At 47.3% G+C, this 10,764-nt stretch overlaps 2 protein-coding genes across 2 annotated transcripts; one reads left to right on the top strand and one right to left on the bottom strand.

The window, feature by feature from the left end:
* Nucleotides 1–234: 234 nt before the first annotated feature.
* On the top strand, nucleotides 235–6,793 carry DDX27 (DEAD-box helicase 27; the record flags this gene model as incomplete). Its single annotated transcript, XM_082007386.1, has 20 exons — nucleotides 235–324; nucleotides 499–633; nucleotides 716–775; nucleotides 1,076–1,232; nucleotides 1,609–1,655; nucleotides 1,820–1,906; nucleotides 2,685–2,790; nucleotides 2,881–3,054; nucleotides 3,378–3,528; nucleotides 3,685–3,784; nucleotides 3,893–4,034; nucleotides 4,109–4,262; nucleotides 4,377–4,458; nucleotides 4,534–4,711; nucleotides 4,852–4,958; nucleotides 5,127–5,232; nucleotides 5,336–5,430; nucleotides 5,531–5,657; nucleotides 5,906–5,990; nucleotides 6,203–6,793. The coding sequence occupies 20 exons, from the start codon at nucleotides 235–237 to the stop codon at nucleotides 6,387–6,389; spliced, it is 2,370 nt and encodes a 789-aa protein (XP_081863512.1). The 3' UTR covers nucleotides 6,390–6,793.
* Nucleotides 6,794–7,857: 1,064 nt separating this feature from the next.
* On the bottom strand, nucleotides 7,858–10,193 carry LOC309410912 (small nuclear ribonucleoprotein-associated protein B'). The gene is made up of 6 exons (XM_082007407.1): nucleotides 10,045–10,193; nucleotides 9,409–9,520; nucleotides 8,991–9,143; nucleotides 8,453–8,591; nucleotides 8,149–8,274; nucleotides 7,858–7,930 (listed from the first exon to the last, which is right to left on the bottom strand). The coding sequence occupies exons 1-6, from the start codon at nucleotides 10,173–10,175 to the stop codon at nucleotides 7,893–7,895; spliced, it is 699 nt and encodes a 232-aa protein (XP_081863533.1). The 5' UTR covers nucleotides 10,176–10,193; the 3' UTR covers nucleotides 7,858–7,892.
* Nucleotides 10,194–10,764: the final 571 nt, after the last annotated feature.

Below are 10,764 nucleotides of genomic sequence, written 5' to 3' on the forward strand. Positions count from 1 at the left end.
AGTCTCTCCTTTCTCCGGTACCAGCAGCCCCCCACCGTGGGAAGCGCAGCCAGCACCCGCCCACTGTCAAGCAGCCCGCCCAGTGCCGCTGCTTTCGGTTTCCTTTCCGCCCGGCGGGGCGGGGGCAACCGTCGCCCCACCCACAAGCGCGGGCCTGCGCCGGCTCCGCGCACGCACGGCCGCCGGATGACGTAGTGGCGTATGGTTCCGGGGTGAAGGTGTAGGGCTGCGGCCATGCTGCAGACTCTGGGCCTGGTGGGCACTATCGCAGAGGGGGACGTGGGGCCCGAGGACCCTGAGTCTGGGGGCTCCGAGGATGAGGAGGTGGGGTCGGGCAGGATCTATTGCCTAGGTCGTGGGTGGGCCGAGCCGGGCCGGACTGGTGCGGGGGCTGGGTCGAGCTGGATCCTGCCGAGTTGGATCGCGCTGGGCCGCGGCCGAGCTCGGTGCGGTCCGGTTCGACCGTCCCGCGGTCGTTTCTCATTGTTGTTACCACAGGAGCTGCGCCGGGCGCCGTGCCCGAGACGGCGGGGCCCCACAGGTGGGGACTTCAGTGCCGCCTTCGTCTTCGGTGAGGCGGAGGCGGGCGGGGAAAGCGCCTGGGCGGCAGCACTGCGCCAGCTCCGAGGCAAGGTGAGGCCTGGGACTGGGGTTGCAGTGCCCCACGCTCTCCTGGGCTCCTGCTGCAGCTACTCTTTCGTGATTTCCTGCCTAGAGAGCAGCTACGACGCTGGATGAGAAGATTGAGAAAGTGAGACAGAAAAGAAAGTTCCAGGTCAGGGCCTTTCTTTGTTATTACTGAAAAGATTGGTATGGGTTTGGCCTCCAGAGGCACAGACTCTGAAAGCATCCTGAGGCGCAGTGCTCAAGCTGCAGCTCATCATCTCGACTGGGTTTGCAGCCATACTCGATGCATTGCTGAACTGATGAGAATGCAGAATTGTTAATGCTTAAGGTTATGCAGAACCATGGATTTTTGAATGGGCTCATAATAACAACAAACAAAAGCTCACAAAGGATTGATGTTTCGTTTTTATCCTTTATTTTTAAAACTTTTTTTTTAATCATTTTCTAGGAAAGAGAAGCTAAACAACCAAAAGTGAGAGATGAAGATGCAGAGGCTGAGGATAATCAAACCAAAAAGAGAGAGTGTGAGGATTTCAGTATGGAGGAAGAAGAAGATGTGGAGTCTCAGTATTCATTGGATGATGAAACTATCTTCACAAAAGCAGGTATTAGCAGCACATAGAGAGGTGGTCAGGAGCAAGAATCTGACAGACTGTTGGCTTACTGGAGAAAAGTCTGTAGAGAAGCCTTGCTGCGAGTGGACAAGAACCTCTTATTTTTGTGTTGTCTTCCTTCTGCGACATTCTTTCTGATTTTGGTCAGGCTTATTTTGAATGGTAGGCATAGTACTTTAATTGAACTTATCCCTGAGGAAGGATATTTGCTTGGCATTTTACTCCACTGCATGCCTGTACTTGTTTCTGAGGCTTCTCCCTCAACAGCTTATTCGGAGCAAACAGTGTGAGATGAAGGTAGTCACCATATCTCATTATGTGTTTTGCTGTGCTTGTTAATTCCCATCACATTTCTTTTTCTCTGCAGATACAGTCAAAGTAAAGGAACGGAGGAGATCAAAAAAAGGAGAAATGGTAAGTGTTGGATAGAATGACACTAGGTCATCCTCCAGCATTTCTTCTGGAGGAATTTGACTTTGGTTAACAAACTGTGGCTCAAAAGCCAGCTCAGAACCCTTTGATGACATGTTGTGTTGCTGCCTGTGTTGTTCCAGTTGTTTTGTTGTTGCTGTTTCTAGGAAGCAGAGAGCTTTTTTGAAGACGCCTCTCAATATGATGATAACTTGTCATTCCAGGACATGAATCTTTCACGACCTTTGCTAAAGGTAGTTACCTATTTTAGTTATTACATATGTTACTCTGAAGAATGTTGTACAGCCTCCCCTCCACCAATCAGAACTGTCAAATTTCTATTCTCTTTGCAGTCTCTCTGAAAAGGAAATTATGTGGGAGCTAGTGTGATAGTCCTGTAGGAGCTGTTATTCCCAAATCATGGAAACCATTCTTTGATTTGCAGTATGTCAACACTATCTTGAGTGAGACTTGTCACAGAATCATAGAATGGCTGAGGTTTGAAGTGATCTCTGGAGGTCATCTTGTCCAACCCTGTGCTCAAGCAAGGCCATCTAGAGCTGGCTGCCCAGGAGCATGTCAAGACAGCTTTTGAGTATCTCCAAGGATGGAGACTCCGCAGCCTCTCTGGGCAACCTGTGCCAGTGCTCAGTCACCCTCACAGTGAAAAAGTGTTTCCTGGTGTTCTGAGGGAACCTCACACGTTTCAGTTTGTGCCCATCGCCTCTGGTCGTATCACGGGGCACCACTGAAAAGGGCCTGGCTGCTTCCTCTTTTCACTCTCCCTTCACCTATTTATATACATTGACAAGTTCCCCCCTGAGCCTTCTCTTCTCCAGGCCAAACAGTCCCAGCTCTGTCAGCCTTTCCTCATGTGTGAGATGCTCCAGTCCCTTCATAATCTTTGTGGCCCTTTGCTGGACTCTCTCCAGTATGTATGTCTATGTCTCTCTTGTACTTAGGAGCCCAGAACTGGAGACAGTTGTGTGGCCATACCAGAGACAGAGTTTAATTGCTCTACCTCCTTTGTAGGCAATCACAGCTCTTGGCTTCAAGCAACCAACCCCAATTCAAAAGGCTTGTATCCCGGTGGGTCTTCTTGGGAAGGATATTTGTGCCTGTGCTGCCACTGGGACAGGTAGGGAGTTGAGCAGGGCACAGGACACATGGACAATTAGCTATTCACAATAATTGATAATTCTTGGTAATTCTTAATTTTCTTCTCTAGGTAAAACAGCTGCCTTCATCTTGCCTGTCCTTGAGCGCCTGATTTACAAACCTCGTCAGGCTCCAATAACACGGGTATTGGTTCTAGTGCCAACACGAGAACTGGGTATTCAGGTGCACTCTGTCACAAAACAGCTGGCACAGTTCAGCAGTGTCACAACTTGCCTTGCTGTAGGTGAGTATTAAGTTGCTTATGTGAACTGCACGGCTTGCTGTAAACTGCTATACAGAACTAGGAATTCTGTGTTATAAAAGTGGAGGCTGTACGGTTATTGCAAGCATGCTTCTAGTAGGTGTGCTTTGGTTTAAAATCTCACTTTCCAATACCATGCTGTACTTCTTGTTTGTTGGTTTCTGAGAAGGAAAAGGTGGGGTCACTTTTAATTGTGAATGTGGTATTAATCTGAGTTGTTTCACATTCCTTCAGGCAATTTGCATCTGTGTACTCTTGCTGCAACCTGCTCAGGAGTCACCAGTCCATGTTCGCTCTCTTTTCAGGTGGCCTAGATGTGAAGACTCAGGAAGCAGCTCTGCGCTCTGGGCCCGATATTCTTATCGCCACTCCTGGACGACTGATTGATCATCTCCACAACTGCCCTTCTTTCCACCTGAGCAGTGTTGAGGTGCTGATTTTGGATGAAGCAGACAGGTAGGCTAAGCAGTGCAGGAGTGACAAATGAGGTGGTAGTTTTCTGCTTTCCTTTTCCCAGGCTATAGGGCAGTCTTTGCTGTTACAGCCTTAAGTAATGTTTCTTAACTGGAACCAGATGAAGCCGCCTTACCTTACTGTTTTTCTCCTGTGTAGGATGCTGGATGAATACTTTGAGGAACAGATGAAAGAAATAATAAGGTTGTGCTCCAGCCACCGTCAGACAATGCTTTTCTCTGCCACAATGACAGAGGAGGTAAGACAGGCTGCTGAGAAGCGTATTTGAGGCAGAAAGTTGAATAGAAGTTTGTCTAGTCTTTTACCAGGATTATGTGGACTTTTTTTGCTTAACCTGTTTTGGTAGGTGAAAGATTTGGCTTCTGTTTCCCTGAAAAATCCCATCCGAATTTTTGTGAACAGCAACACAGATGTTGCCCCTTTCCTGCGTCAGGAATTTATCCGGATCAGACCCAACCGAGAGGGGGACCGTGAGGCCATTGTATCAGGTTAGTGATGAGCAAAGAAAAGCTGGAATTGGTAGGTGACTATGAAGCAGGCTCCTGAGACTACTTTCTTTCAGCTCTACTGACACGCACCTTCCCAGATCACGTGATGCTTTTCACCCAGACCAAGAAGCAAGCTCATCGTATGCACATCCTACTTGGGCTGATGGGTCTACGGGTTGGGGAGCTTCATGGGAACCTCTCTCAGGCACAGCGGCTGGAAGCACTCAGGTATTAGCAGGCTTAGTGGGCAATCATAGGCAAAAAAGAAGCTAGGAGTTGGAAGTTTTAGGGCAGAATTGGATTGCTGTATTCATTGCTAATGCATTTGCTATCTCTACTCAGGCGCTTCAAGGATGAACAAATTGATATTCTGGTAGCTACAGATGTGGCTGCACGTGGACTTGATATTGAAGGTGTTAAAACAGTGAGTATTTGCAGTGCTGAGCTTTTTAATGAGTCCTTTAATGTTGTTTCCCTGCTAACACTGTTTCTGTCACAGGTAATCAATTTTACCATGCCCAACACCACCAAACACTATGTTCATCGAGTGGGTCGGACAGCAAGAGCAGGCAGGGCTGGTCGTTCAGTTTCACTTGTGGGTGAGGAAGAGCGCAAGATGCTGAAGGATATTGTGAAGACTGCCAAAACACCGGTGAAAGCCAGAATTCTACCCCAAGGTACACACTTCACTGACATAAAAAGCAGGAGAGCAGTAGGCAGGGAATACCATGGTACAGAGTGACACTAAAAGACGTGCTGAAAAACAAGATGGGCTTTACATGAGCTGCTTCTGATGTTCACACTGTATCATTTTCAGATGTCATACTAAAATTTAGAGAGAAGATTGAGAATCTAGAAAAAGATGTGTATGCAGTTCTGTGCTTGGAGCGTGAGGAACGTGAGATGCAGCAGTCAGAAGCCCAGGTAAGGGTTTTTTTTAGGAACATTTTTTTTACCTTAGGTTTTTTTAGGATTTGGAGTAGACATAGTGCATAAGGTTACCCTAATGTACTAAACCTGCCTGTTTTAGAAAGGGAAGAGAGAGATATTTTTTAGCCACCATGAGCTCACTTCTTGTCTGAATTCTGCCAGATCAATAGAGCAAAGAAGCAGCTGGAGACAGGAAAACAAGAGACTGTGGGTGGGTGTTTGGAGCGGAGCTGGTTCCAGACACGTGAGGAGAGGAAGAAAGAGAAATGTGAGTCATGACACTGTTGCCATGTTTAATTCCATAGCTGCAACTGGACTCTGCTTTGTACTTTAAGAGGTTCTTTATTCTGTGTTTTTCTTTAACCCTCCAGTGGCTAAAGCCCTGCAGGAGTTTGACCTAGCATTACGAGGCAAAAAGAAAAGGAAGAAATTTATGCAGGACAGACAGAAAAAAGCCCAAATGACAGTGAGTATATTTATGGATAAGTGGGACCCTGGGTGGACTATCCTATTTTCCCTTAGCAAAACCTCACATCACTGTAAACTTGCGTTTTAACACCTTTCAGCCAGAGGAGAGGTCACAGTTTGAAATCTTGAAATCTCAAATGTATGCTGAGCGGCTGGCAAAAAGGAATCGCCGAGCAAAGCGAGCCAGAGTCTTGCCAGAAGAGGAACCAGCAGCAGCACCAGCAGGTGGAGGCTTTGTTTTACAGCTGACTTACCTTATGTCAGTTACTTTGTTACAAAAAGGTAAACTAAACTGATCTGTATAGAGAGAGGCACTGATCTTTGAAGGACTGGCCACCCATACTGGCCAGGGTATGTGTTTGAAGAGAGGAGGCATTGGTTAGATTGTTGTGTTCAAGGCTACTGGGCTCTGGTAAACATGATGCTGTGCCTTCTCTTTGCAGCCAATGTTCTGATTATTGTCTCTGTGTTAGGCCCCAAGCAGAAGAAAAAATTGTCTGTGTTTGACGAAGAGCTTACCAACACAAGCAGGAAGGCTCTGAAGCAGTACCGTGCTGGGTAATGCCTTAGCAGTAGTACATTAGTCTAGACTTTAGTAAGTGAGACTTTTTTTTTTTTTCCATCGCTGGACTTTCTCAGGGATACTTTGACTGATATTGGGGTAAAAGGTGGGCAGAACAGAGAAGGGATTCTTGCAAGAAGTACCTGTGCTATTGACATACTTCAGTGGTTTATTCTTGCCTCCCCCATCTCCCCTCTCTCTTAAAAAGCCCATCATTTGAAGATCGAAAACGCCTGGGTATGGCCCAACATAGGAAAGGAGGAAACTTCAAATCCAAGGCCAGGTATAGCTCTCTCTACTTTCTTATTCAAGGTGGTTGGGTTTTTTTTCCCTTTCTCTTTCCTCTTCTTGTGATTGTTCAAAGGCCCTTGCTAAAAGGTTTGTTGGTTCTGTAGTAGCTTACCCTCCTACTGCATGTTTGATGCTGGGGACAATCAAGCATACTGCCTTTAATAGCACATTCCTAGGCTTCTATTTGGGAGAGTATTGCCTAGAAAGTGCTCAGTACTGTTCTTTATCTATCATTGAAGAGTTGTGCTGGTGGAATGTCATTTCAAATATCTTCTCTTTCAGGTACAAGAGAAAGTAAGAACTGTTGGAAATTAACAAATGGATGATTTCAGCCATGCTCTCTCCAGGGCCTGGATTTCTTCGTACTGCGAGGAGACCACTTCAGTAAAATTAAATAGTTTTTCTTCAAGTTCTGGAATAGCTTTGGTATGTTTGTTAATACCTGGTTGAAGATCCTGTGTGAAAACGTCTTCGGCAGCCCATGCAATAAAGGATTGTTTTTTTATTATTTTTTTCCCCTAAGAAGTTTACTTTCTTTTATAGCATAGCTAGAGATACTGAGAGCTGGGCTATGTTACATCTTTCTATCAGACTTTTAGTTTATCTAAGTGAAGTTGTCTTTAGGGCAAAAACTGGAGAATGTTTATTGCTTTGTTCATATACTTCTGTGATCTCAATTAATTAATATGGCTGAAAAGGATTTCTGTGGTTGAGAGCCTATTTCTAAAATAGGGGAAAAGGGTTTTTCAGACTACCTGTCACAAAGTTGGCCTCAGAGGTAACAGTCACAGGAATTAAATCTCCAAGAAGCTACTACCTGAAAAAAGTATTATCTCCAAGGGAGGGGGGGCAGGGGGCAGACAGCTTCCTTCTAACTGAACAGAAAGCAGTTGTAAACTGAGGCAAGAAGGGAAGACTACAACCAGAATGGAGGCTGGTTTACATTGTTGCGTGTAATTAATTATAGGTTTGCTCATCCTGGCTTTTTTTCTCTTTTTTGCTAGAAGCAATGCAGCTCTACCTATAAAGATCAAGCAGGTTTACTGCAAGCTAATAAGCAGCAGCTTAATGCAGAGTATCAGAGATCACTATTCCTAATACAGGCACCACTGTACTTGTTCCACTGCAAGCAAAGCACGGAGAATTCTGATCAGTAATCCATACTCAATTTCACTAAAATTGAATGAAATTTCATTGAAATGTTAAACTCCTCCTTTGAATTTTTACTATCTCCACCATCCCAACAATTTTTTTTTCCCATCAGCCTTGCTAAATTTCATTGATATACTTTAATTCCTATAACGAACATAGACCAATCTAGACCTAAGTGGCCCAGACCAACTGTTAACTTCTAAGCTGTCAATACAAATTGAGCTTTTTGCTTCAAAACTGCTCTTCTTCTGGGGTGACTAAAGTGCAATAGTGAAAGGTGTAACAGCTGCACTCCTGAAATAGGCTAGTACAACAGGTTTCAAACTTTATTAAAAAGGGCAAACTTTACAAGCAGTAAATATAAAATATACATAGCAAAGTTTTGACAGGTGGTACTGCTCAGTATATTCCCTTAATCAGTCTTCTCACAGTTCAGAGGTACATTATAGAGTATCTTACGGCCTTGGTGGACGCATGCCAGGTGGAGGGGGTCCTAGGAATAAAGAGTTGAAGAGGAAAGAAAAAACAAGGCTAAACCAGAAAGATGTTTTCCCCATGCTCAAGGTGGCCTTAGGAGCCCTTTTTTGGCACTGAGGCATGCATTGACAACTAGCGTAGCTAAGGAGGCACTGAAACGTATTGCCCTTCAAACATTTCATTTTTGTTACAGCTTCTTACAGCCTCTAGGCATTTAAGATAACCTCAGCTTACCTCTCATTCCTGGGGGTGGTGGTCTCATGCCTGGAGGGGGCATTCCCATAGGAGCACCTCGGCCAGGTGGCATTCCCATGGGTGGACCCATAGGTGGCCTCATGCCTGGAGGAGGTCCCATCATTCCTTAAGCCAGAGAAAGAACAAGCATACAAATCCAGTTGAATATTCAAGGCACTAGCTGGATATCTGAACAATCCTTCATAATACCAGATCTTGGTCAGACTCTGATAAATACCTCTTTATCACCAGTTTTGCCACATAACATGAGCTCCTTACTGTCCCACTCTAGAGTAATTCCTACCTGGAGGAGGTGCTCCTCTGCTCATGGGTGGGGGAGGACCCCCACGCCCTGGTGTGTATTGAGTTGGGGCTCCTGCTATGCTAGCAGTGGCTGCTGCTGCAGCAGCTGCAACTGTTCCACGACCCTGAGGTGTCATCACCTGTAAACAAAATAAACAGGTTCACAGCAACATCTGCTTTACATGAATAATTAAAAAATAAACACTATATAAATTATTATCCCTTCGGAAAATAACACCAGTCTCCTCAACACATTACATATGGCTATAAACCTGTAATACAATTCAATGGCTACCACTTGAATTCTGTGCAAGAAGGTGCACTTTTCAAGCCTCTTCTTCCATCATATAAGACAGTTCCTAGGGGGATCTAGTAGCAAAAAAAGCCTTGCTAGACTCAAACCCTCTGGAAATAGAAACCAAGATTGAGTTCTTCCACTCCCCCAATTTCTTGCATCACAGTGGTACCAAGAATTAAAAGCCACCCCAGAACATATATACCAGACAACTTTTTTTTTGTAATGGGTCACAGTCTCTCACCTGTTGGGATGGTCCTCCCACTCCTCTGACAGGGCCAGCTAATCCTGCTGGAGCCTGGGGCATGGGTGCACCAGCTGGTACTCCTCTCCCTGCTGCTCTCCCAACTCCAGGTCCTCCAGCAGCTCCAGCAAGAGGTACCCGGGCAATTCCAGTCTGAAAACAGACACATGCACCCCGGCAAAGAAAGATTTATCAAAACAGAAGTCCTCAGATCCTAGGGATACCCACAGCCCTCCTTTTTCCAATTAATGTCCAAGCTCACAAAGGAATTAAAACTTCCTGCAGTGAAATTCATTGGATCTTGTCACAACAACATCTGGAAGTCTAGGACAATACTGTAGTAGCATTCTCCTGCAAGGAAGCAAATTTATCAGACAAGCCTTCCCTTTCTACTTAGTTCTGCACTTATTCTCCTTACATCTTTTGGAGGTGGTCCTTCAACTGTCATGGACACCAGGTTTTCTCCTCGCAGCAACACAAGACCAAGGACTCGTTTCTCTTCCCGCTCTGGCTGTTTTGAATTTTTAGGTCTAGTGAGAAGAGAAAGAAAACATTGCAAGACAGAGAAAAAAAGTCACTGCTACTCTTTGAATTTGCAATAGAATATATGACTAGGCTACTCCCAACAGGAGAACCTACTGTAAAAACCATGCTATTTATATGTCTCAAACTAAGTACCTAGAAAAGTCTAAACACAAGATGCATATTATCTCCGTGACTTTTTTCCCTGTGACACTTAACTGTTGTAGTGACTATGTTGGCATCAAATAAAGGTATATTTCAGTTATTAGGAAAGAATTGAAACAACGTGCCCCTTGAACCTTGGTAGTTTGGTGATTTGACAAATGAGACTAAAATCATGACTATTTCTGCAGAAGCTGGCAGCAGACGCTGCCCAGCTGCTGCGCCGGCTCTCTGCTCCGAGCGGGCAGACAGCCCCGGCGCCTCCGGGCGCAGCAGAGCGGCGGGGCCCGGCAGCGCCGCCAGAGGGGGTGCAGGCCTGGCGGGACACCGCCCGGCGCTCCCGCCGCCTGGCGCGAGCCGCGCCGCTCACTTGATCTTGCGGAACTCGTCGCAGTCGCAGAGGATGAGGTTCATGTGCTTGTCGAAGGCCTTAAAGGTGCCGATGAAGACGCGACCATCCTGCAGGATGCACCGCATGCGGTAGTCGATGTGCTGCAGCATCTTGCTGCTCTTCCCCACCGTCTGCAAGAAAGCGCCGTTACACCGAGCGCCAGGGTAGAGCGGGACTCACTGCACCCCAACCGCGGGGGCCCCCTCGCCACGCAGGGCCTCCGGAGTACCCAGCTCACCATGGCTGCAGCTCTCCACTCTCACTCCCACCGCTGCTGATCGTCACCCGCTCCCAAAACGCCGCCGTTCCGCCGGAAGCTCCTACGCGCGGCAGCCGCAGCTTCCGCCCGCCCGCACGCGGCTTGCGCTGCTAGCGCCGCGCACCGCCTCTTCCGGCGCACGAGGGACGCATTTCCGGGGGCGGAGGCGGGCCCCGCGGTGCTTGGCGCTTGAGAGGGCGCTGCGCAGAGGTTCTGCGCCTTTCTCGGAGGGACGGGTGGGGTGTGCGGCCGCGGCGCCGCTCCAGTGTTCCCCGCCAGCCCTGTGCGCAGTGGTCATCAGACTTGCAGGGAAGGTTGCCCTGCATAAGCCGGGGGAGACCGGGGCCCGGGCGGTCAGGGCCGGTCCCGGAGGCGGGGCACCGTTGTCACGGGGAACTGACGTGAGCCCTCCTGTGGCGGCCCTGAAGGAGCGGACGGGC

This window comes from Phaethon aethereus (genome assembly GCF_964289735.1).
Source record: "Phaethon aethereus genome assembly, chromosome: 16".
In the NCBI taxonomy this organism is placed as follows: domain Eukaryota; kingdom Metazoa; phylum Chordata; class Aves; order Phaethontiformes; family Phaethontidae; genus Phaethon; species Phaethon aethereus.

Excerpts from the sequence above, each read along its gene's own strand:
- LOC309410912 (XM_082007407.1), bottom strand. The coding sequence starts at position 10,175 with ATGCTGCAGCACATCGACTACCGCATGCGGTGCATCCTGCAGGATGGT. Across the intron at positions 9,144-9,408 it reads AAGGACCACCTCCAAAAGAT|ACTGGAATTGCCCGGGTACC; the intron begins GTAAGGAGAATA and ends GTCTGTTTTCAG. Across the intron at positions 7,931-8,148 it reads ACCACCCCCAGGAATGAGAG|GACCCCCTCCACCTGGCATG; the intron begins GTAAGCTGAGGT and ends CTTTATTCCTAG.